At 45.1% G+C, this 20,557-nt stretch overlaps 1 protein-coding gene across 1 annotated transcript in view; it reads right to left on the bottom strand.

Annotated features, from left to right (window-relative positions):
* Positions 1–6,473: 6,473 nt before the first annotated feature.
* The window catches only part of LOC148659976 (nectin-4-like), a 69,062-nt gene continuing 54,978 nt past the window's right edge, over positions 6,474–20,557 (bottom strand). Inside the window, exons 7-12 of the mRNA XM_088633989.1 lie at positions 19,236–19,395; positions 17,962–18,037; positions 16,907–16,969; positions 12,699–12,782; positions 10,815–11,033; positions 6,474–9,236 (exon numbers count right to left, since the gene is read on the bottom strand). Coding sequence (XP_088490115.1) covers positions 8,949–9,236; positions 10,815–11,033; positions 12,699–12,782; positions 16,907–16,969; positions 17,962–18,037; positions 19,236–19,395 — 890 coding nt within the window. The 3' untranslated portion in view covers positions 6,474–8,948. The remainder of the gene's footprint in view (positions 9,237–10,814; positions 11,034–12,698; positions 12,783–16,906; positions 16,970–17,961; positions 18,038–19,235; positions 19,396–20,557) is intronic.

The following is a 20,557-nucleotide window of genomic DNA, read 5'->3' as shown; positions in this document are numbered from 1 at the left end:
TGGCTGCGTCAGCATGCGTAGGCTGCAAAGGAACAAGTAAAATATTTATTCCATGCTGAAAAGAGAAGAAAACAAACACAATGTTTCGGCTGTGGAGCCTTCTTTGGGTGTGATATGTAATAACAGAGTAGTTGCAGGTAATAACAGAGTAGTTACACAACATCTGGGTATAAAACTGGATATGCTTATGCATATGGAAGGTACAAATATGAGTCAAAATGCCAAAAAAGTAACATTTCAGGCCAATTAAATATTGATTTGCCTGAAAGCCTCAGTTGAAGGCATGAGAGAGCTGAGTTTTGTATTTTTGTTTCTGAATAGTTGGAATCACCAGGCCTCACACACAACTCGTTTCTTGATATTAATTGGCAGCTGGGCACTTGTCAAAGAGGTAGCTTCAGCGGGGTGTCGCGCAGTGCCCACGGCAGAGTTGTCAGGGGTCAGGGGAAGGGCGCAGGGGCACAGCAAGTCCCAGAAGACGCAATCGATTGACAAGCCAGGGATGGCCCGACCAAATACAGCTCATCTGACCAGCCCCCGTGAGGACTGACCCATTGTCCAGGGTCCCTTAGGAGCCCCCCTCACTCCGATTGTGTTTGAAGCCAAGGCTTCTGTTTTTACAGGGGCCAGAAAAAGTGGGCAGAAACTCAGATCTGTGGTGGTGGGGTTGTACCTCAATTAAAACAAAGTCTGGACAGTGGGGAATAGTGGGAGATAGGGGGGGGTGAAGTCAAATGACAGGTCACGTCACACCCCAGTCACTTCCAAACAGAACCCAACACTGTGAATAAAAAATACATTACGGTGTGATATAACAGATTCCCACCTCTGTTAAACACGAGGTGTCTTCTTACGGATTTTCCCTGGCAGCCCAGACTCAAACCGGAGCGTGTCTCAATAAATATCGATCAGCCTTCTTGTGTGTCTGCATCAGCCCCTGCGATATTCATAGGGCTACGATACCCTGCATAGACCTGGCTGACTTGCAGGCGTGTTGATGCAAGTCTAAAGTACGTCCGATTGTTATGCACAAGTTCTTACGTACTGGAGGTATATGATATGAACAAGACTAAACTATTCAATCTGAGCTTGTATATTAGGATCTGCATTGTTCACAATGTCCAGCTAATTCATGCTCAGTATTGCCTACGAAGCTAAACCGCTTTGCGTGAGCATCTACTTAAGACCCCGCATCACACTGGAGGCCCAGATTTCCTCTGTCACAGTTGCCCATTTCTAGGAGGTTGAATATGAGCCCCCTGCAAGGTGACGAGCAACTACGTCTATGTTAAATGGAAACCAAAACTAGCAAGTTATTTAACAGGCGCAATTTATCTTGCTGCACATAACAGCTGCTGTTTCAGCCCTTTGCAGCTTTCAACGTCGTCTCATTTCGGGTACAAGTGCAAATCTGGGAAGGCGCAATTTTGTTTTTCACACTGTGACGAGGTCCCCCTATATATCGAGGTGCCGTGTCTTTTTATACCCCGACACGGCACCTCGGTATATAGGGGAACCTCGGCACAGTGTGAAAAACAAAATTGCGCCTTCTCAGATTTGCCACTTGAACCAGCTCAAGTGGTCAGTTAGGGTCAGTGCCAGGTTGGTATTATTATTAAACCCTGCGCTGACGAAAACCCAACCTCCTTCCTACGTTCTTTCAGCTTTCAAAAGCTGCCAATCGATTGCGGTTTCAGAGTTGTTCACGGAGCGGCTTCAAACCGTAGGCCCCATCGCAAATAAAGGCCTTCATGACAGAATCGGAGTGGAGAGCCTGTGATTTTCGTACAAATTCTGTTTTGGAGAAAAGTAGCAGAGAGGGAGTCTAAGAGGAGTGTTTTGTGAAGGCAGGGCCTATAGTTTCTACATGTGTTTTTTTTTAAACAGGAAGTGTGGGGTTAGCCTATACTCACAAAAGAGAAGGGTGAGAGCACGGGCCTGCGTTGTCAAGGATACCCGAAAGAACAGGATGTTTCTTAAGAACGCCAGAAACACCGCTAGTTTCCTAACGGGCCTTTCAAAAAAAATGAAACAGTGATGGCGAATGGATGACAGACAAAAGCTCAGTCACTGAACCTCCCCTTTCTGGACAGGGGCAATGAATTAAATAAAAAAATAAATAAAAAACAACAAATGCGCAATTCCCTCCCACTCCAGAAAGAGGACTCAGGGTGAGCCGTTTTGAAACGGAAGACACGCAGGACTGACAGGTGGCTAGACGGGCAAGTCTGACAGCCCAAACTTCAAACCTCAAAATGAGAACTGGAGATGCTCTGAAAGGGGCTGTGGAAAATGAGATTTGTAGTGTGCTTGGCCTGACATCTTCTGTCATGAGCTATATCAGTCCATGTCTCCCCAATTTCTTCTGGTCTCTAATTGGGCCCACTCTCTATTTTCTTGCATGAATGTATTTTTTTGTACAGAACACACTTGTTTCAGAAGGCTGGGGCACTTTCGCAAAATGGCCCCTTCCTTGGGTTCGAGACACACGTGCTCACTTGAACGCTCCCTCTTGCCTCTCTGAAACTACAAGACAGAAAGCCACTTCCTCTCTGGGCTGTAAGTGACTGTGTAGCAAATATGAGAGCAGTGGGAAGGAAGAGGGGTGACGGATTTTACACCCCCCCCAAGGAAGATAAGTCAAGGATTTTAAAGAATCTGGATGTGGGTTGGGGGCGACACAGTTTCAGAAGTGTGAAAAAGCAGCAGTATCATGCCTGCACAGGAGACGCAGTGATCAGCATTGCTGCCTCGCAGTGCTGGTGCCCTGGGTTCATAATTCCGGCCCTGGGGTGCTGTCTGTGTGGAGTTTGCATGTTCTTATGTTGGCGTGAGTGCTCCAGTTTCCTCCCTAGCTTTTCTGGGGGACCTAGGCAAGACCTTGGACATTGGCCATGAACTTGGTCATATCACCCTGCAGCTCACAGCTGGCAGCCCCACTGGAGATCAGCAGGTGTGAGCCTGGTCAGTACCTGGATGGGAGACTCCTGAGAAGCTTTGATTGCTGCTGGAAGAGGTGTTAGTGGGACCAGCAGGGGGCTCCCACCCTGCAGTCTGTGTGGGTCCTAATGCCCCAGTATAGTGGCGGGGACACTAAACTGTAGTGGGCGCCATCTTTCGGATGAGACGTTAAACCGAGGTCCTGACTCTCTGTGGTCATTAAAAATCCCAGGGCGTTTCTCGAAAAGAGTAGTGGTGTAACCCCGGCATCCTGACCAAATTTCCCATTGGCCCTTATCAATCATGGCCTCCTAATAATCCCTATTAATGAATTGGCTTCATTACTCTGTTCTCCTCATCACTAATAGCTGATGTGTGGTGAGCGTTCTGTTGCACTATGGCTGCTGTCGCATCATCCAGGTGGGGCTGCACTTTGATGGTGGTGGTGGATGGGATCCCCATTACCTGTACACCGCTTTCAGTGGAGTGTCCAGAAAAGTGCTATATAAGTGTAAGCAATTATTAACTATTATTATTGGAAAGGGGCCTCTCAAGATCACAATTTGCACAAATTGTCACGATTACACGTTTGCACAAGTATTATCAGCTCCCAACACAACCTTATTTTTACTACTTAGCACAGTAAAATAAATGAATTATATAACTAGAAAACTTTTGCTAACCAGCTTTGAAGAACACAGAATAAATGACTTATAAGTAGGCTGAGCAAATGGGGAAACTTTTATAAAAACAAAACTTTCTATAAATCAATTTGCCTAGATTTTCCGACCTCAGGTGTGTTTCAGTCATCTTGAGCCCTGAAAAGCTCCTCTCTGCTCCTGTCACTGTCACTGGGAGAGTGACTGCGATCCAAAGAGCTCCAGGTGGTGTTTACAATACCCCCATTTAATGAAATACCGGAGAAACCACAAGGAAAACAATGCATTTTAATGCCGATTGCATCTAATCGCCAAACAGCCTCTTGTACATGTGCTTTCGTGCTTTTGTGTTTTTGGGAAGAGCCTAATTTTAGTCGGGGCGACACACACGGCCTGTGTACAACTGAGGGAAACGTGATTCAGTTAACTTCTAGTAAAACCCCTCAAGCAGTCTAGGTGTCTAGCTTGAAAATGTCTACTGTTTGCTAGTTACATGGATCTGAAACCAAAAGACAAATTATTACATCAATTATGACATCATTATGCATATTCCGCATTATTGCAGCGACATGACTCGGCATACCTCTGTTGTGAAATCGCTTGTCCTGCTCTTGTTTTTCTGTGCTTCAGACACGGTACCTACTCGATTAGGATCGGTCAGTCTTTGATCAGGCTTCCATTAGGAAAATCCACAGCAGCCACAGAAAGTGGGAATGTTTTGTCCATGTTTGCACCTGCCGATTAAGACTATCGTGGTGTTGAAGGGGCCCGCTGATGGTCTCAGAGCTTAGTTTCCCTATGCCAGGGGCTGGTCCCACTTCCCCCAGTTCGAAAGACCTCCTGCTAGGCCAACCGGCTGCTGGGAAAACCATCCCCGGTGTGAGTGTGGGTCCGCGTCTGTGTTTGTGTCTGCCTTGTGATGGACTGGCGTCCCTTCCAGGGTGAGTCCTGCCATCCACCTGTTGGAATAAGCTCTGCAGACCTGATCTGGATGAAGCAGGTGGTTCGAAAGCTGACGGGTGGATAGGAGTTTCTCAGTCACCGTATTCACAGATCACAGGAACGCGAGAAGAGTGACAAACAAGTGGAGGCCCTGCAGCTCTCCTCTGCTTGATCGCTTGGGGGAAGTTGACTGATCGGCCACCGGCTGGGTTATCTGCACCATCCCACAATCCCTGCAGTACGCAGTCGAACAAGTGCCTCCGGTTTTCAATCCTGTATGCAAATCCTCTCGATTTGCATTTTGAACTCAGACCTTTCTCTCGCAACAGATCCCGAACATGTCCACTAGGGCTGACCTTGTCAGCACTTGACGTGATTTTTCAGTGCAGTACTTGAGAACCTGACTGAAACTCCTTGTAGGCCTAAAGCGGAATATCATTATGATTCGGACAAAGATACTCAAATACAGCCTGGAGATACTCAGAGCCGAGTTTGTGAACGTCCCGACGATATCCCTAAAGTAAAGAGAATGCACTCATTTCTCTCACGACGTAAGTGAGCAGAGAAACACAGTTTGTTCTAATATTATTGAAAAATAAAGCCAAACTGCATCACAAATCATGCCTGTATGAGTCAGTCGTATTATCAGAGAGAAATAGATGTTTGGAGGAATGAAAGCTTGTTTTCCAGTTTCTCTGACGGTTTCTTCAAAAAATAAAGGGAAATCTTAGAAAGCAAAGAAAAACGCGAGTTATGTATATTGTATTATGGCCTTGTAATTTGCAATTTGCACCATGTGTGTCCTGTCTGTATTTGCACCGTGGTCCAGGCGGAACGATATTTCGTTGCACTGTATACTTGTATATGGCTGGAATGACAAATAACCGTGAACTTCAAAAATGGCCGCAAGTCATTGCCCTAACTTCTGTGCAACGGCAGTTTAATTTTAATTACTGGCTGTGCCCGAATGACATGTGTTGTGAGCATTTCCTCTTTTGTTTGCCTGTAAAGAGACGCCCTGCTCTTTGCAGTCTTCTGTGGAGGCCGTGGGCGTGCTAGGCAGGATGTCGTGCTGTAAAACCCGCAAAGAAGGGAGTGGCAGCAAATCCGGTTCCCTGTGCGGCGGCGCCCCCTGTCCGTCGCCTCGGCCGCGGCAAGACCTGCGTGAAACGGGGGGTCGGAGTTGCCGCAGTTTTTTTCGGCGCCGCGATGCCAGAATTCACCGCGGTCACCGAAAACAACCTTTCAGAGAAATGGAATGTGTCTGGAAAAAAAGCGATACGTCGAGCTCCTAGCTCAGCAAGAACTGCCGTTTAAGGGACTTCAGGTTTCATTTCTGCCGTTTTATTTAGGGACTGAAACCTGTAGACACACCAACACGCTAGGACTAGGATTGGGGATCATTCATTTTATGTGTTATTTATGGCTGTCTTTGCGATTTATGTGTTAAGTTTTAAGCTGTATTGGAGAAACCCAAAGAGCACCGTTGAAACCGAATTGTTAGCAAGGTGTTCTGCACAACCACTCACAGGGTGCTGACCACTAAACAGGACTAAGCAAAACACGAGTATTTCTTTGTGGGTGTTTGGTATAATAAGAAATAAAATCGCGTTGTTCATCTCCCTGGCTCGCAAGGGGACAGAAAAAAAAGTGTATTCTAGTCACCCGGGCCATCACAGCGGTCTCCTTAACTGATGTTTCTAAAGATGGAGCCGAGTTACCTCTGTAAATGACCACCATCAACAGTCGAAGCTGACATTGCGTTGGCCAGCTGTTTGGGGAAAAAAACCAACTGACCACAGTTAGATCAACACGACGCCCACCACCCCCATCACCGCAACAAGCAACGTGAGACACAACGACAGCAGACACCCGCCTCCGAAATACTAGTCTGCAAAAAAGTGTGAAAAACTGAACGTCCGAATCCAGTCCTGTGTTTGTTTCTCTTCTTTATTTTAAAATAACATCCATTTTTTTTTCAACGCACAACTTATAGTACAATATGTATAGGACCTGCTCGTAGAAATTAATTCTGCTGTAGAAAAAGAACAATCTATGTACAGAGACGAGTCAGGCAGGAATGTACAAAAAAAATAAAAGCCGAAAAAAAAGTTCCTCGTTCTTTTTACATCAGTATACTCGTCCCCGACCCATTCGGCATATCAACAGCACTGTAAAACCAAGAGTAACGTGAGTTGCTGGGAACTTGAGGCCGCTTGATCATTGGCCATAGTTTTGGAAGACTGCGCCACCTTGTGGAAGCCCAGGGCTCTGCAGTTGCCCTACGACAGACCATTACTACAACGGTGGAAGGCAAGATAAATAGGTTATTAAAGATAAACAGTAAACCGCCATTGCACAGCCTGGTGATTAAACTTGGCACACGCCCGTTCTTCCGCCGCACCTAACTAGACAGGACGCAATGAGCTCGGAAGTGAACCTTCGAATAGTTTAACATCTGAATGCTGTCATTGTCCGTACAACAATGCTGGGGGAGACGTGCAGACACATAAAACAAAAACCTTTATCTTTCTTACTTTGTTACTGAGACAAAAAACAACAGGTTACTATTTATAAAACACACGTCACCATAAACCCCACATGAACAGCTCGGCTTAGACGGGAAGAATTAAATACTATATTTGTACAGGTATCGTTGGCTCCAAATAGTACTCTAGTGTTGTCAGATGCATGTGAATGCATGCTGTGAACAGCTATATTAGATATTGGGGAAAGACGTTGCAGCTTAATATTCTTGAACACTGAATTGATCGCAAGCTGCGACTAACACAGAACATCGCTCACAACTCAACGGACTTGGTCCTGAACTGCGGCACTTAGCCCCTCATTTTCTGCGATCACATGACTTGCTTCCGGTGTTTGATTGGCTACGTTTGTTCCGTCCCCTGGTGACATCATCAGAAGCCAAGCAGCGTGAAAGTTAAAAGTGGTTTGACATCGGATTTCCTACTACTCCGATTCAAGTTACAATTCCTTAAAAATTGATGTCACATTTTCAGGTACTAAGACTCAATCTAGTTGTGTATTTTATAATATATTTTGACAGATCTTTCAGTTTAACTGGGAGTGTTGAAGTATCTGTGATCATTCTGTTATCTAATGTTAAAGCCACGTCTTTATAATGTCTTGCGTGGAAGTGAAAAGTGACCATCAGAAACACAATAAATACATTTCTAATCACCGAACACATTGCGTTGTTGGTGCCTGATGCAAACTATACGTTAAGGGCACACAAAATGTTCGCATCTAAGACTTCACAGTTTAATAATATATTTTAACCTGCAAAGAACCATTTCCCCCCCCCCCTCAAAACTGCAAATGAGCTATTCAAGTCCAAACAGTAGATATAGGATGCCGTATTTAAACATTAAGAGTCCTTTCTCTAATATGTTGCCAACAATAAACAGTGTTCTTTCACCGAGGAAAAAGTAGACGAACAGGCACTGGGCGGTGGCTAGCATAACGACAGCGATACGACGAAAGTATCCGATCCAGGTCCAGGTTTGACCATGATAGGGCTTTCTTTAAAAAACAACACAGGAATTGGGAATCCACTGAAATTCCTTAAGATGCAAAAAGCTAGTGATGAAGAAAAAAATCCTCTTCCAGCATTTGTTCAAGAACGGGATGCACACCAGTGTATGTGGGTTCCCTCCCAGATTCTGAAAGGAAGTACATTTCGGAACAAAGAGGCGCTGGCTGGCTGAGACAACAGGGTGTACGGGTTCAAATCCACATCGTCCATTAGATCTTTCTCAATCCGCTTACTGGGGAAGGGACTCTCCTCGGTTGCTGTGCCGCCTTCGCTGTGCATCTCCTTTAGATGCCTCTCTCGATCCCAGAGAGGATGACAACCGTAATCCCCTCCTTTCCAGTGTCTGGGCTGAGAAGGGATACAGATCCCTGAGTCGGTGCTGCATCTTGATTTGGGGGAAAGGCCATGCCGAAGGAAAACTGGTCCTGGATATAACCGGTCCCGTGCATTTACAGGGGGGGAATGTGGTGCAGGATTTGATTTTTCACACCAAAGCACAGCCTCTCTGTGTTGCCTTGACAGTCATGCAAGGTCCTGGGGGAGGAGTGACAAGAGTTTTCAAGAAGGGAACTCCCCTTCAACAGGGTTAGACAAGAGCCTAGTGCCGTTTCAACAGGCAATACTGCAGTATGACAGCTTATGTGGTAAGAAATTTCCCTTATTCTCTCCTTTTAGAAGTTCCTTGGATTGTCTCCATCGTTGTTCTGTCTTTTGCAGCACTTTATTGTCAGTTTGTCCCTCTCCCATATAGGTCATATTATTTACACATTATAAAAACCCTGCAGTTCCACCGCCGAGCCTCGTAGGGGGCGCTCCAGAAAGGACAGCGTTCCTTTCCTCCCGCTCCACCTTCACACCATCTGCCCCTTGGGGTGGATGAGGATGCCGTTGGAGTTGGGCTTGGGTTTCAACGTGCCGTTGGTGATCTGGAAGTGGTTGGTCATGGCGTCGGAGAGCAGGGAGCTGGCCGTCTCGCTGTCCTTGTCGAGCTCGCCCTCCTCGCTCATGTCGTCGTACGGGAGGCCGTGGTCGGGGCTGCTGCCGCCCCGGGACAACAGGGTGCCGTTCAGGGGCTTCACCTGCTCGCAGCGCTCCACGGCGAGGAGGGAGGGGTGGAGAGGAGGGTGGAGCTGCGACTCCTGGGACAAAAAGAGAAGAGACTGAGATGGGCGGGAGAGATAGGGCTCGTAGACTCTCAGGGCAGGGGAAACGACTGCCTACGGGAGAGAGGGAAAATGACCGGAGGATAAAGGGTGAGAAGAGAGACAGCTCAGATTGAAGGGGGGTGTCAGTCCCAATTTCTCAGAACGGTTATTAAATCTCTGTAACAAAACAAATTAATAAGTGGTATAGAAACATTTTAAAAATGTCAAATGCCGCACAGAATCGTGGACTTTTTGTGAAGTCTCCCTGTTGTCGCAAACCCCTGATCTCGCCACGGGCGAGAGTGAGAATTCACGCGAGACGTGATGCGGCCCTTCCTGCTCACTAGTCACTGTGACGCCTCAATGATTAAAGTAAACTAAAAGTAGTGAGACGTGCGAGGGAATAAGTCCAGGTTGTGCAGCAGACGTTTCACTGCAGAAATGTTGCAGCGTGACCTGCAGGCAGAGTTAACAAGTAAGTAGTGTCTGTATTAAAAAACCATCTGGAAGTCGACAGCAATATTTCTGCTGGATTAAAAGAGACGGATTCACAAGCCTGCTTGTTTACAATGTCATAAGGCCTCATCACCTCATTGGATGTTTTGTTGCCTCGTTCTGAATCGCAGACTCTGGCGCCTCGCAGACCTGGAAATTTCCTTTATTTTGTGGCGGAAATTGGAGTTTTTACAAGTCGCTTTGAACATTTTACTATTATTGTGAACTGCACTCATCAATGCAGATTCTCTCTAACCCCGAAATACTAAAATAGTGCTGCAGCTCCCCTTTAAGGAAATAGTCATGTACACTCAATCCAATAGACACTTCCTGACATGACTATGATATTGTAACCAATGGCTAACTGTCTCAGGGGATGTAATATCTGTAGTCAACTTACATTGACTACATCAATGAGCTCATCAGGCAAGAGCTTATCCTGTTTTCTGTGCTGTTGAGCAGACTAGAGAGCTTAACATGCTATCAGTCCATTGCACTAGATACTCCCAACACTGCTGGTCCCCACTCACACAGCTGAGTAAATTGGAGCAACTGGGCTACAGCACCTCACTCAAGGTACAACAGCGGTGTCTGCAACAGGGACTCGAACCCATAACCTACCCATTACGACTCCAGAGACTTAACCGCTTGGCTAGACTGCCCCAGAAATTGTTTTGTAGATGGGGGGAAAAAAATTAATCAAGCAACAGATTTTATAGTCTACAAAGCCAGAGAAAGGCATCGCTTACAGCTAATTAAAATGCCAAAACATATTCCGCGGGCTCAAAAGGGCCAGAAAACATCCGAAGTACTTTTTTTTGCTAATCTCAAAAGCACGTTGCTTATCTCAAAAGCAGCACATAACGCATGCTGAAGATTCTATTGATTATTTTAAAGATGGCAACACTTTTGAGGCAAAGGTCGTTTCTATTTTTTTGGTCATATATAAATCTAATACATTTTTATTATTTGCAATAAATACACAGAAGCAGTGTTTTAATTTAACCACACGCCACACCCAATAACGGGTCGTTCTGTTGACCCTCCTGGACCCCCACTCTCCAGCTGTTTTCTCACCAGAGACCTGTTGCTGTTCCTCACGAAGGACTCTACCCTGAGCCGGGAGTTCAGGCTGTTCTCCTCCAGCTCCCTGTCGCCATCCCTGTCCTCCTCGGGGTCGCCCCGTCCCCGTTCGCTGCGCCTGAAGGGGCTGGAGTGCCCGCGGGTAAAATAGTCCGCGCTGCCTCGTCCCGCGGACATGGTGGAGCGGCTGTCCCGGGACCTGGGGGGGTGATCCTGGAAAGGGCAGGGAGATTTGTGTCTTTCTACACCCGCTCGGAATTGGGAAAATAAAAGCCTTCAGCCTGGGTCGAAGGAACGGCTGGCCAGGAAAGTTACAACGAGCATGCCCTGTTTGGCCCCACATGTTGATAAAGATAGTCCGAGATGGGAGCTGCGTCAGCATGCACAGGCTGCAAAGGAACAAGTAAAGGTTTATTCCGTGCTGAAACGAGAAGAAAAGAAACACAATGTTTCCGCTGTGGAGCCTTCTTCGGGCGTGGAAGGCTCCACAGCCGAAACATCATGTTTCTTTTCATTTCTTTACAGCAAGGAATAATTTGTTGATGAATTTTTTTTTGGGGGGGGGGTATGGTTTAAATCATCCCTTGATTTCTGAATTTACAAACCTTTACACATTTTTGCAATAACAAAGCGTGCATTGTCACACTCCTTTTAAGAGACTTATGCTACAACAAAGGCTTGTCCTTGGTAGCCAAAAGGAAAACGAGTAGAGGAGTAGAGGCGTTTAGTGCCGTATGTACAGTACGTGTACATTGGAATTCCTATTTCCTCCAATCTCTCAGGACATACACGGTACAATGGACAATGCCACACAATGTAGACAGAACATTACAACGTAATGAATGATAGAACCAGAATGGTAAGGATGTTGGGGAGAACAATAAATATGTAGTAGTTAAAAAAATGTGCAAAAAGTGCAGAGTGCAGACGCACAGAGTTCTGAGGCATTACATGTAGCTGTTTATGATTCAGACAGCCTTAGGTTGGAAACTGTTTTTAAGCCCAGTGATCTGGGCTTTAGGGGTGCAGTACTGCTTGCCAGAGAGCAGGGGGGAGAACAGTTTGAGGCCTAGATGACTGAATGGAACACAACATCCTCATAGTTGGATTTCCTTCTAAAGCCACCTGTATCAGATTTCTCAGTGTGGTTTTTTTTTTGTATAAAACGATCCTATTTATGCTGTATGGATTTTTTTTTCTCATTAGGGGGCAGTAAACAATGATAACATTTCAAGGCAAATTAGTGAGGAAAATAGGCATCAGAGCTATGCGTTACTAGTTCCCGGCTACCTCGATGTTCGGTGTAAAATGTTTGGAATTGTTTATTTCCTTTTTTTTAACCTTTCCTGTTTATCTTGATAAGAACTACTGCGATTGCAGACGATCCTTATATGAGGTGTGTGGAGGAGAAAGCAAAGGAACTCAACCTGGAGATCAAGGTCTTTTCCAAAGAAACCAGTGGTAGGTTGGGCATGTGCAAAGGTCATTTGCCTTAGCAGCTGTAAAAGCTTTAGGCAGGAGTCATGCAGATTACCGCAGATTGTCAGTCTCACGTTGTCAATGATAAGCAAGGATCAACTGACTATGGAGTCAGGTGGAGAATCGTCCCTTATTTCACTTGAGACAGACATAAGCCCGCAGGACTCTGACGAGCAGAGAGATGAAACAGTAGTGCAAGTCAAGGCATGGCGTGATCCCAGCACACCACGCCTCTTTAACACGTGTCGCCCTTGGAACTCCCCACTGCTTCTGGCCCAACGGAACAGCGCGGATTTGGACCAGTGATCTCGGAGAGGCGACGCCGTGTCGTCCCATCGTTACCGGCCGAGCTAAGTGGGACCTTACGGTCCCGCACGGTCACCCGGACTCAGACCTTACCACGGCCTCTCCCGTTGAAGACAGCGTGTAGTTGCCCTCGCCGGGAATCTCCACAGGCCACCCTCCTCTTTTCGAGCCACGGTCCTGAAACACAGGCAGCAGAACTTTCAGTGCCGGCTGGAGGACGGACACACAGCTCGTACTGATGATGTCTGGCCAACGCGGGCTCGTCGAAAAACCGAGGACAGTCCTTCGCTAACCCAAACCTCGCTATACCATCCAGGTCTGACAGTGCCCCGCCAATTAAGAGTCAGGCCCTGGGTGTGTACGACAACCCTCCTACCAATGCATCTATTTTCTGTCCACTTTGTCCAATACAGGGTCACTGGGGATGCTGGAGCCTATCCCAGCAAGCACTAGGCCTGAGGCAGGATACACCCTGGGCAGGACGCCAGTCCATTGCAAACACACACCAGGACCAGTTTTCCCAGAAGCCAATTCACCTACCTGTATGTCTTTGGACTGTGAAAGACCACTAGAGCACCCAGAAGAAACTCACACAAACTAGGTGAGAACATGCAAACTCCACACAGATAGAACCCCAGGAATTGAACCCAGAGCCCCAGCACTGTGAGGCAGCAATGCTAAACACTGCGCCACCATGCTCCCCGTATGTAAGACATCTAAAGCACTAATTTCTTGATGTACTAAAATTGGGCTCTTTCTGCCTTGACAAACACATTGATGTACCTTACACAACACCCAAAAACGTATCACTTATTATCATAAGAGAGGTCACAAACAATCATAGACCATTCTGTCTGTCTAGTTCCTTTTCATAGCTAATTGATCTGAAGATTTCACTCAGGTGCTTTCTTTCAGAGGCCTGGGTATTGACTTCATCTACTCAGCTTGTTCCATTCTCCCACAACTCTTTGGGTAAAAGTACCATCTGATCTTAGTTTCAAATGCACTTCCATATACGGTAGTTTCCAGGTGTGTCCACTCATTTGTGTTTCATTGATCTTTCTGAAAAGTTCATCGTGGTGTCCTTGGTGGACTTCAATGAACACTTTGAATATCATTCACTTTCCTGAGATCTGGAACAGGGGATAACAGCTTTTTTCATTTGTTCGTTTGTTTTATAGTGTACCACAATTTTCCTGCAGTGTGAAGGAGAAATTCCTTGTTTCTCCCAGAATGATCTTTACATATGCCATGTTAATATCCACCAAGAAAGGCATAGCTCTAAGAATCAAGAGAACTGAGCTTCTCTCACTCACAAATACAACCACCCATAGCAATGGACTAAACTGACAAGTGAACTGAAAAAATGCCCAGAACTAAGCAATTCTGAAAATGTATACTGCAGAGACAGTGCACAACAACAACACCCCAGGTATGCTAAATTCATGTTTCTTGAAGGTTTTGACACTTCTGATTTACTGCTTTATGTTTATATCTGCACAAACTATTTCAACAGCTAAAATCAATTTTCTCACTTCTGACATGCATAACCTTTGGTTTGATACTGCTGCCACATTGTGAACATCCAGGTGGGGCTGCATATTGGTGGTGGTGGAGGGCATCTCCATTACCTGTAAAGCGCTTTGAGTGGAGTGTCCAGAAAAGCGCTATATAAGTGTAACCAATTATTATTATTATTATTATTATTATTATTATTATTAATATCTGTGTTGCACTGTGCAGTGGCCTGTACCTCACTGTGTGGATTAAGGAGACAATTATGGGCAGTAATACATCTGCCACCAAACTAGTCATTTCTGACATGCCATTCTCAATCTTGGATCCTTTCATTACAGTTTAATTAATTACTGAGGCTTGATCAGATGTCATTTTCTGAAGGGGCTGCAGTTGCAGCTCATCTGCCACCAGAGGTCACTCTAGGGCCTGTATTCTTGTAAATAGCCACACAGCAGGTAATAGGTGTATGATTAGATTAGTGGTGAGGGCTGTTCCTGCACATTCTCACATGAGAGTAATTAGGCTTTGTGTTTGGAATATAAGAGAGTATATTGGGGAGGGTTTGCGGTTTCAGAGAAATTTTGAGTGTGGTTTTGTTTGTGATATCCTAAAAGGGCATACAGGAAATCTTCCTGTACTTCACTTTGGTGGTCATTAAGAGTTCTTATGCATGCAGATTCTTAGTACTGCTTTAGTCAGGGATAGGGTGTGTTATAATGTTCTCAAACTTTTTTTTTTGTTTCAAAATGATTGACTTATCTGGCTCTCTGCAGGGGTTTATTTCATAACCCAAGCAGAAATGCAAAAAGCTCTGTATTTTTCAATTTTCATGGATTCGAAACAAGATATCAACCTCCTATAGTTTGAAAGGGTGAATCATTTTTATAGATGTTTGTCACGAGCTCTGTAAGTCTTAATTTTGCTGGAACATGGGTGAACAGTGTCCTCTAAAATCTGGGTCTTTTAAACATCTTTAAGTTTGACGATCTGTGTTTGAAAACAAAATCTCTCAGAGGAAGTGAATGAAACAATGACGGTCTTAGTGGGACTGCAAAAAAAGAAGAAACTGTGGCTTGGCTTGTTCATACAGGAACAAGGGATTGAGTGTAAATTCTACACCTCTAACAAACTTAGAAAGAAATTTGTTTGATATCTTTTTTTGATGCTTTCTCTCATCTTGTAAAAGCTCCTTACAAAATATTTTTAACAAAACTACTTCCTGTGAGCAATTCTATGTATTGCATACCTGACAGGTATATAGGTTCCACTTAGATATTTGGTGTTGTAATGTAAGGCAGGTAGGCACTATTATGTGCTATTAAAGTAATAAACCTAATCCTACATTGAAGGCTTCTTAAATTCTTAGCCCTGCTAATCCTGTCAGTGATGTCAAACTGTGTTTTGGACCTGTTATTAAATGAATCACATTTGGCTCCAAGTTCATGACATAATTTCCTTACTATTCAAATCAAATTATAAAGTAATCTAGAGATTACTGCCTTTTTAGGTACGCTGCATGGAGGTCTGCTCTATCCATTGAAAAATGCTCAGTCTTCAGATCAACACCTGTAAAGTTTGATTAAATAAGATAAGATCACTTTATTAGCCATATACAATTTCTTGTATTAGGAATTTGTCTTTTCGTATACCCCAGCTTGCTCTCCATGAGACACACAGACAGGGAGAGAAGCTGGGGGTCAGAGCGCAGGGTCAGCTATTTTTAAGGCGCCCCTGGAGCAGTTGGGGTTAAGGGCCTTGCTCAGGGGCCCAATGGAGTAGGATTTCTTTGCCGGCTGCGGGATAGGAATCGGTAACTTTCCAGCCACTGGTGGTGGTGGAGGGTAGTCCCCATTACCAAGAAAGCATTTTGAGTGTAGTGTCCAGAAATATGCTGCATAAGTGTTCAGGAATTATTATTATTATTATTATTATTATGCTGCACTCACAAATAAAGGGTGCCGCTCACAAAACAGATGTCAGAAATGGACAAATATTTCAGAACCAAACAATACAATGACAAATAACAAAGCTACTGTCAACAACCTGATGAAGATTTGAAAATTAGAATGTCTGCAATAAAACGGCCCTTCTAGTTTATTAGTTTTAGTGGCGGATCTCATTCAGCTGTTTAAGAACATAGGGAAATGTTCTAAATAAGGATTCAGCCATTCAGCCCTTCCGGCCTGTTTGGATTGTAGTGATTGTTTTGAGGATCTCCTTCAGTGGGTTAAGAACAAAAGAAATCTTGTGAAACCTTTCAGCTGTTGTAGCTCGTTAGTTTTTTTACTAGCTTAGGAGCTCATCCAGCTGTTAAAGACCAGTTGCAAAACAAAATAAGGCCATTTACTGTACTGTATAAAGGTGCCATCCTTCAGATGAGCTTTAATCGAGGTCCTGACTCTCTGTGGTCATTAAAATCCCAGGGTGTTTCTCGAAAAGAGTAGGGGTGTTACCCATGCTGTCCTGACCAAATTCCCCCTGGTCTTTACCCATCATGGCCTCCTAATAATCCCCCTCTCTGAACTGGCTTCATCACTCTGCTCTCCTCCCCACTGAGAGCTGGTGTGTGGGGGGAGTACTGTAGCATCATCCAGGTGGGGCTGCACACTGGTGGTGGTGGTGGGGATCCCCATTACCTGTAAACCGCCTTGAGTGGAGTGTCCAGAAAAGTGCTATATAAGTGTTCAGGAATTATCATTTTGCTGTGCTCTCCACACACTGCTTTTTCCTCTCTCTGTGCAGTGACCGTTAGCTACAGATGACTGGGAAACTCTGAAGCTTACCCCGAGAGAAGACAGGCTGTTTCGCATCGTGCCTTCAGTCCTGAGGGGGATGTTTTCTTCTGTCTGCGTGAGGAAAGGCAGAGAGTTACCATCTGAGATGGAGCACAGAGGGCTGTCCGTATTGCCAGAGGCAGAAAAGGCTTTGAGCAATGGCTCTCGATGAACTGTGGATAATCTCGAGCAACTGTCAAAATCTTCATGTAGAATCTACTTCTGGGAGGTCACACACATGTGCTGTTCAGTGCCAGGTCCACTTTCTGAGCCAACTCAGACCTTGGGCTGTCTGCCAGATTTAGTATTTCTCTCAACGTGCGATCTGTTTTCACTTTGGCCACTAGGGGACAACAAAACAAGATCTCATCTGAGCAAGATTAAAGGGGAGCTGCAAGGCTGTTTTTATATCTTATATTATAGTATGGGGTTAGAACAAATCGGCACTGATAAGTGTATTTAATAAGTATTCTAAGTGTTTAGGTGTAAGTAAAATGTACACAGCAATGTAAAAATTTCCAGGTATGCAGGGCACAATATGCTGTGATTCAGAACAAGGCAACAAAACATCCGGTGAGGTGAAGCGACCCTAAGACATTGTACACAAGCAGGATTGTGAATCCATCTCTTTTAGTCCAAGAGAAAAATTGGCATCAACTTCGAGATGGTGTTGCTCTTGACTTTGAGGCTACTTTGCCAAAAACTTCTACTTAACTCTGCACACAGATCACGTTGGAAGGGCCGTGTCATGTCACAATTCGGGAGAGCTCAATTTGCGACAAAATGGTGACCATACAGTACTTTCACAAAGTTCCCAATTTTGTGCTTAATTTGGAATTAGTGCACTGTGCGATACCCTCAGTTCCCCTTTAAATAGTCAGGTTGTTTTTCCCCTTCTTTACCCAAGTTCCCATTGCTGTTCAAAGCTACTTAGACACACTAACCAAGACGGACTCACAATGTGCAAATGCAGTCCAGAATCTGACATTTTTTGTCAAGTCGGGTATAAACAGGTCCTCAAAATCAGACATGTGTTTCTAATGCAGACAGAGGAGCGTGCTTACCTGTGTCCTGGGGTCGATGTTGACAGAGTTCAGCCTGCGGAACGAAGCCTGTCTTGACAGGGTATTGATCTCTTCCCTGAGAGGAAGAAACCCAGAGGGAGGAGGGAGCAAAGAAATTGGAGAGAACGGGAGGGAGAGAGTTAAGGTGGGAAAGAGCAGCCGATTTTGAGAGAGAGACTAAGTAAAGAAACGTTTGTGTTCCCCAGCTGTTGGCAGGGGTGGCAGTGACAATAAATGACTAAACTGCATTGTAATTGTGCTTCAAAAGCAGGGTAACACCAACATGTTTTAGACACTCCCAGATGGTTTGCTGGTTTTGTCTGGATGACGAGAGATAAATTGCGTGTTCTGGACTAAGGCAGAGGAGGGAAAGGGTTGCGTTTGAAGAGCACTGCACGGCAGAAGCTATTTCAATTGGTCTTGAGACTAACAATTCATCACCAGCACTGTTCTACCCTACTAAACAAGAGTTTTTGATCATTTTTGATTTTTACTGTGACTTACATTTGATTTTTTCAGAAGGTGTTTAGAACCAGAGTTCAAGAGGAAGATGGGATCCTAGTGTTGCAAGCCTCCACTTCCCTGTGTCTATAAATCTTGTACTTCCTGGGACAAACTTTGCAACCCTACAGCTACTCCATCCACACCCTTGTAGCAGCTCCCTGGCTCATTCCTCACAATAGCCTGCCATTCCCATAGCTAGGAGGGACTCTTAGGAGTATTGACCTCCTTCCAGCTGGGTATTGACAATATTCAAGAGCAACAGAACTGTCATCTTATATTCCCACAGCAATTAACCTGCTCATTTTGGACAATTGACTGTATATTTTGCTATATTTATATATATTTATTTTCTCTGTCATCACACATGTATGTGTCTTGTGGGTTAATGGGTTTATGTTGTGTTGAATGTTGTGTGCCTCGTGTTGTGTCCTTTACCTGCAGAGCAAATTTCCCATCTGGGACAATAAAGTAAGAAGAGTTATGCCAAGTATTCTCTACAAATTTCATCCCCCTATCTCATTCCTTAGGATCTAAATGGACTACTGAATTCGGGCTTATAAAATACGGATCTTCTATATTACCCTCTCCATACCACACTATATTTCTTATTTTAATAGGTTGCACTATTGTACTTCTTTACTTCACATTTATTACACCTAATAAAGCACTGAGGACAGTTCCAGCCATCAAGAACTCTTATTTGTGAAATTCAGGGACCTTTTAGCATCTCTGTCCTGAAATGCGAGGCATGTCGAAGGCAGCACACTCACGTTTTCACGTTCAGCTCCGTCTCCAGCTTCTTGTTCTTGCGCTTGTAGTACCGGTTGACCAGCACCACCGCGATCACCATGGTGACCAGCAGCACCCCCGCCACTCCCGCCACGATCCCGATCACCAGGCTGCTGAAGGCCGCCGCCGACCTGGGGGACTCTGAGCGAGCACGTTGGAAAAGGGAAAAGAAAAAAGAAAAACGAGCATGAGACGAAATCCGAGATCCACCTCGATTGGACCAGCCCCACCTGGATGATGCTCCACTACTCTCCCCACACACCAGCTCTCAGTGGGGAGGAGAGCAGAGTGATGAAGCCAGTTCAGAGATGGGGATTATTAGGAGGCCAGGATTGGTAAAGGCCAGGGGGAAATTTGCCAAGGAATCTGTTTGAGAAACGCCCTGGGATTTTTAATGACCACAGATAGTCAGGACCTCGGTTTTACATCTCATCCTAAAGACGGCGCCTTTTACAATATAATTCCCCCATCACTATACTTGGGCATTAGGACTCACACAGACCGCAGGGTGAGCGCCCTCTACTGGCCCCAATAACACCTCTTCCAACAGCAACCTTGGCTTTTCCAGGAGGTCTACCATCCAGGTACTGACCAGGCTCACACCTGCTGTAATTAATAAAGACAACTTTGCTTGTTTTAGTTAGAAACCCTACTCCATTCTATATTCAGGATATATCAATAAGACCTTAATTTAATGCCATCGATTTACTATCTGCATATTATGATCTAGTAGAGATACGTCCACAAATGTGGTTTCCAGTGTTACCATCAGTTTTCTCATGCTTTTCCACATGAGAACACCAGGTGGCGAACTGTGCCTGGTGGTTCCTGCTCCTGGCCCATAGTGACCTCCAGTCTGTAACCCAAACTCTAGACACTCCAGTCCAGTGTGTTTGCTGTGCTCCACCCTCTCTGTCACACGAAACACAAGCGCGGACGAGGAATGGGATATAGTAACCTTTCTTTGCTTATGCCTCATTCAGCAGTAGAACAAACAGGTACTTCCAGAGCCCACGGCTCTTGAAAAAAAAACATGTTTGTCAAGATATATTTTATTGCAAAAACATGCACAGGCTGCAAACAGACTCTTGGGATCTGTTAATCTGGTCCTTGTCCTCTTTTACGTGCCTGTTATCACCTTCTGTTCTGCCTAAATCAGCGTTTCTAGTCCAATACCCCAGTATGGTGACCAGGGACAGCTGTCCTTCAGTTGGGATGGGAAACGGAGATCTTTTTTACTTGGTCAGAAAAGACCCCTTGGGGCTTCTCTTAATTGCAGGGGTGTTAATTCCTGTATGCTCTT

The sequence above is a fragment of the Lepisosteus platostomus genome, chromosome 6 (genome assembly GCF_059453375.1).
Source record: "Lepisosteus platostomus isolate fLepPlt1 chromosome 6, fLepPlt1.hap1, whole genome shotgun sequence".
Classification (NCBI taxonomy): domain Eukaryota; kingdom Metazoa; phylum Chordata; class Actinopteri; order Semionotiformes; family Lepisosteidae; genus Lepisosteus; species Lepisosteus platostomus.
The sequence above is the reverse complement of the archived record's forward strand: the minus strand, read 5'-3'. Positions and strand labels throughout refer to the sequence as shown.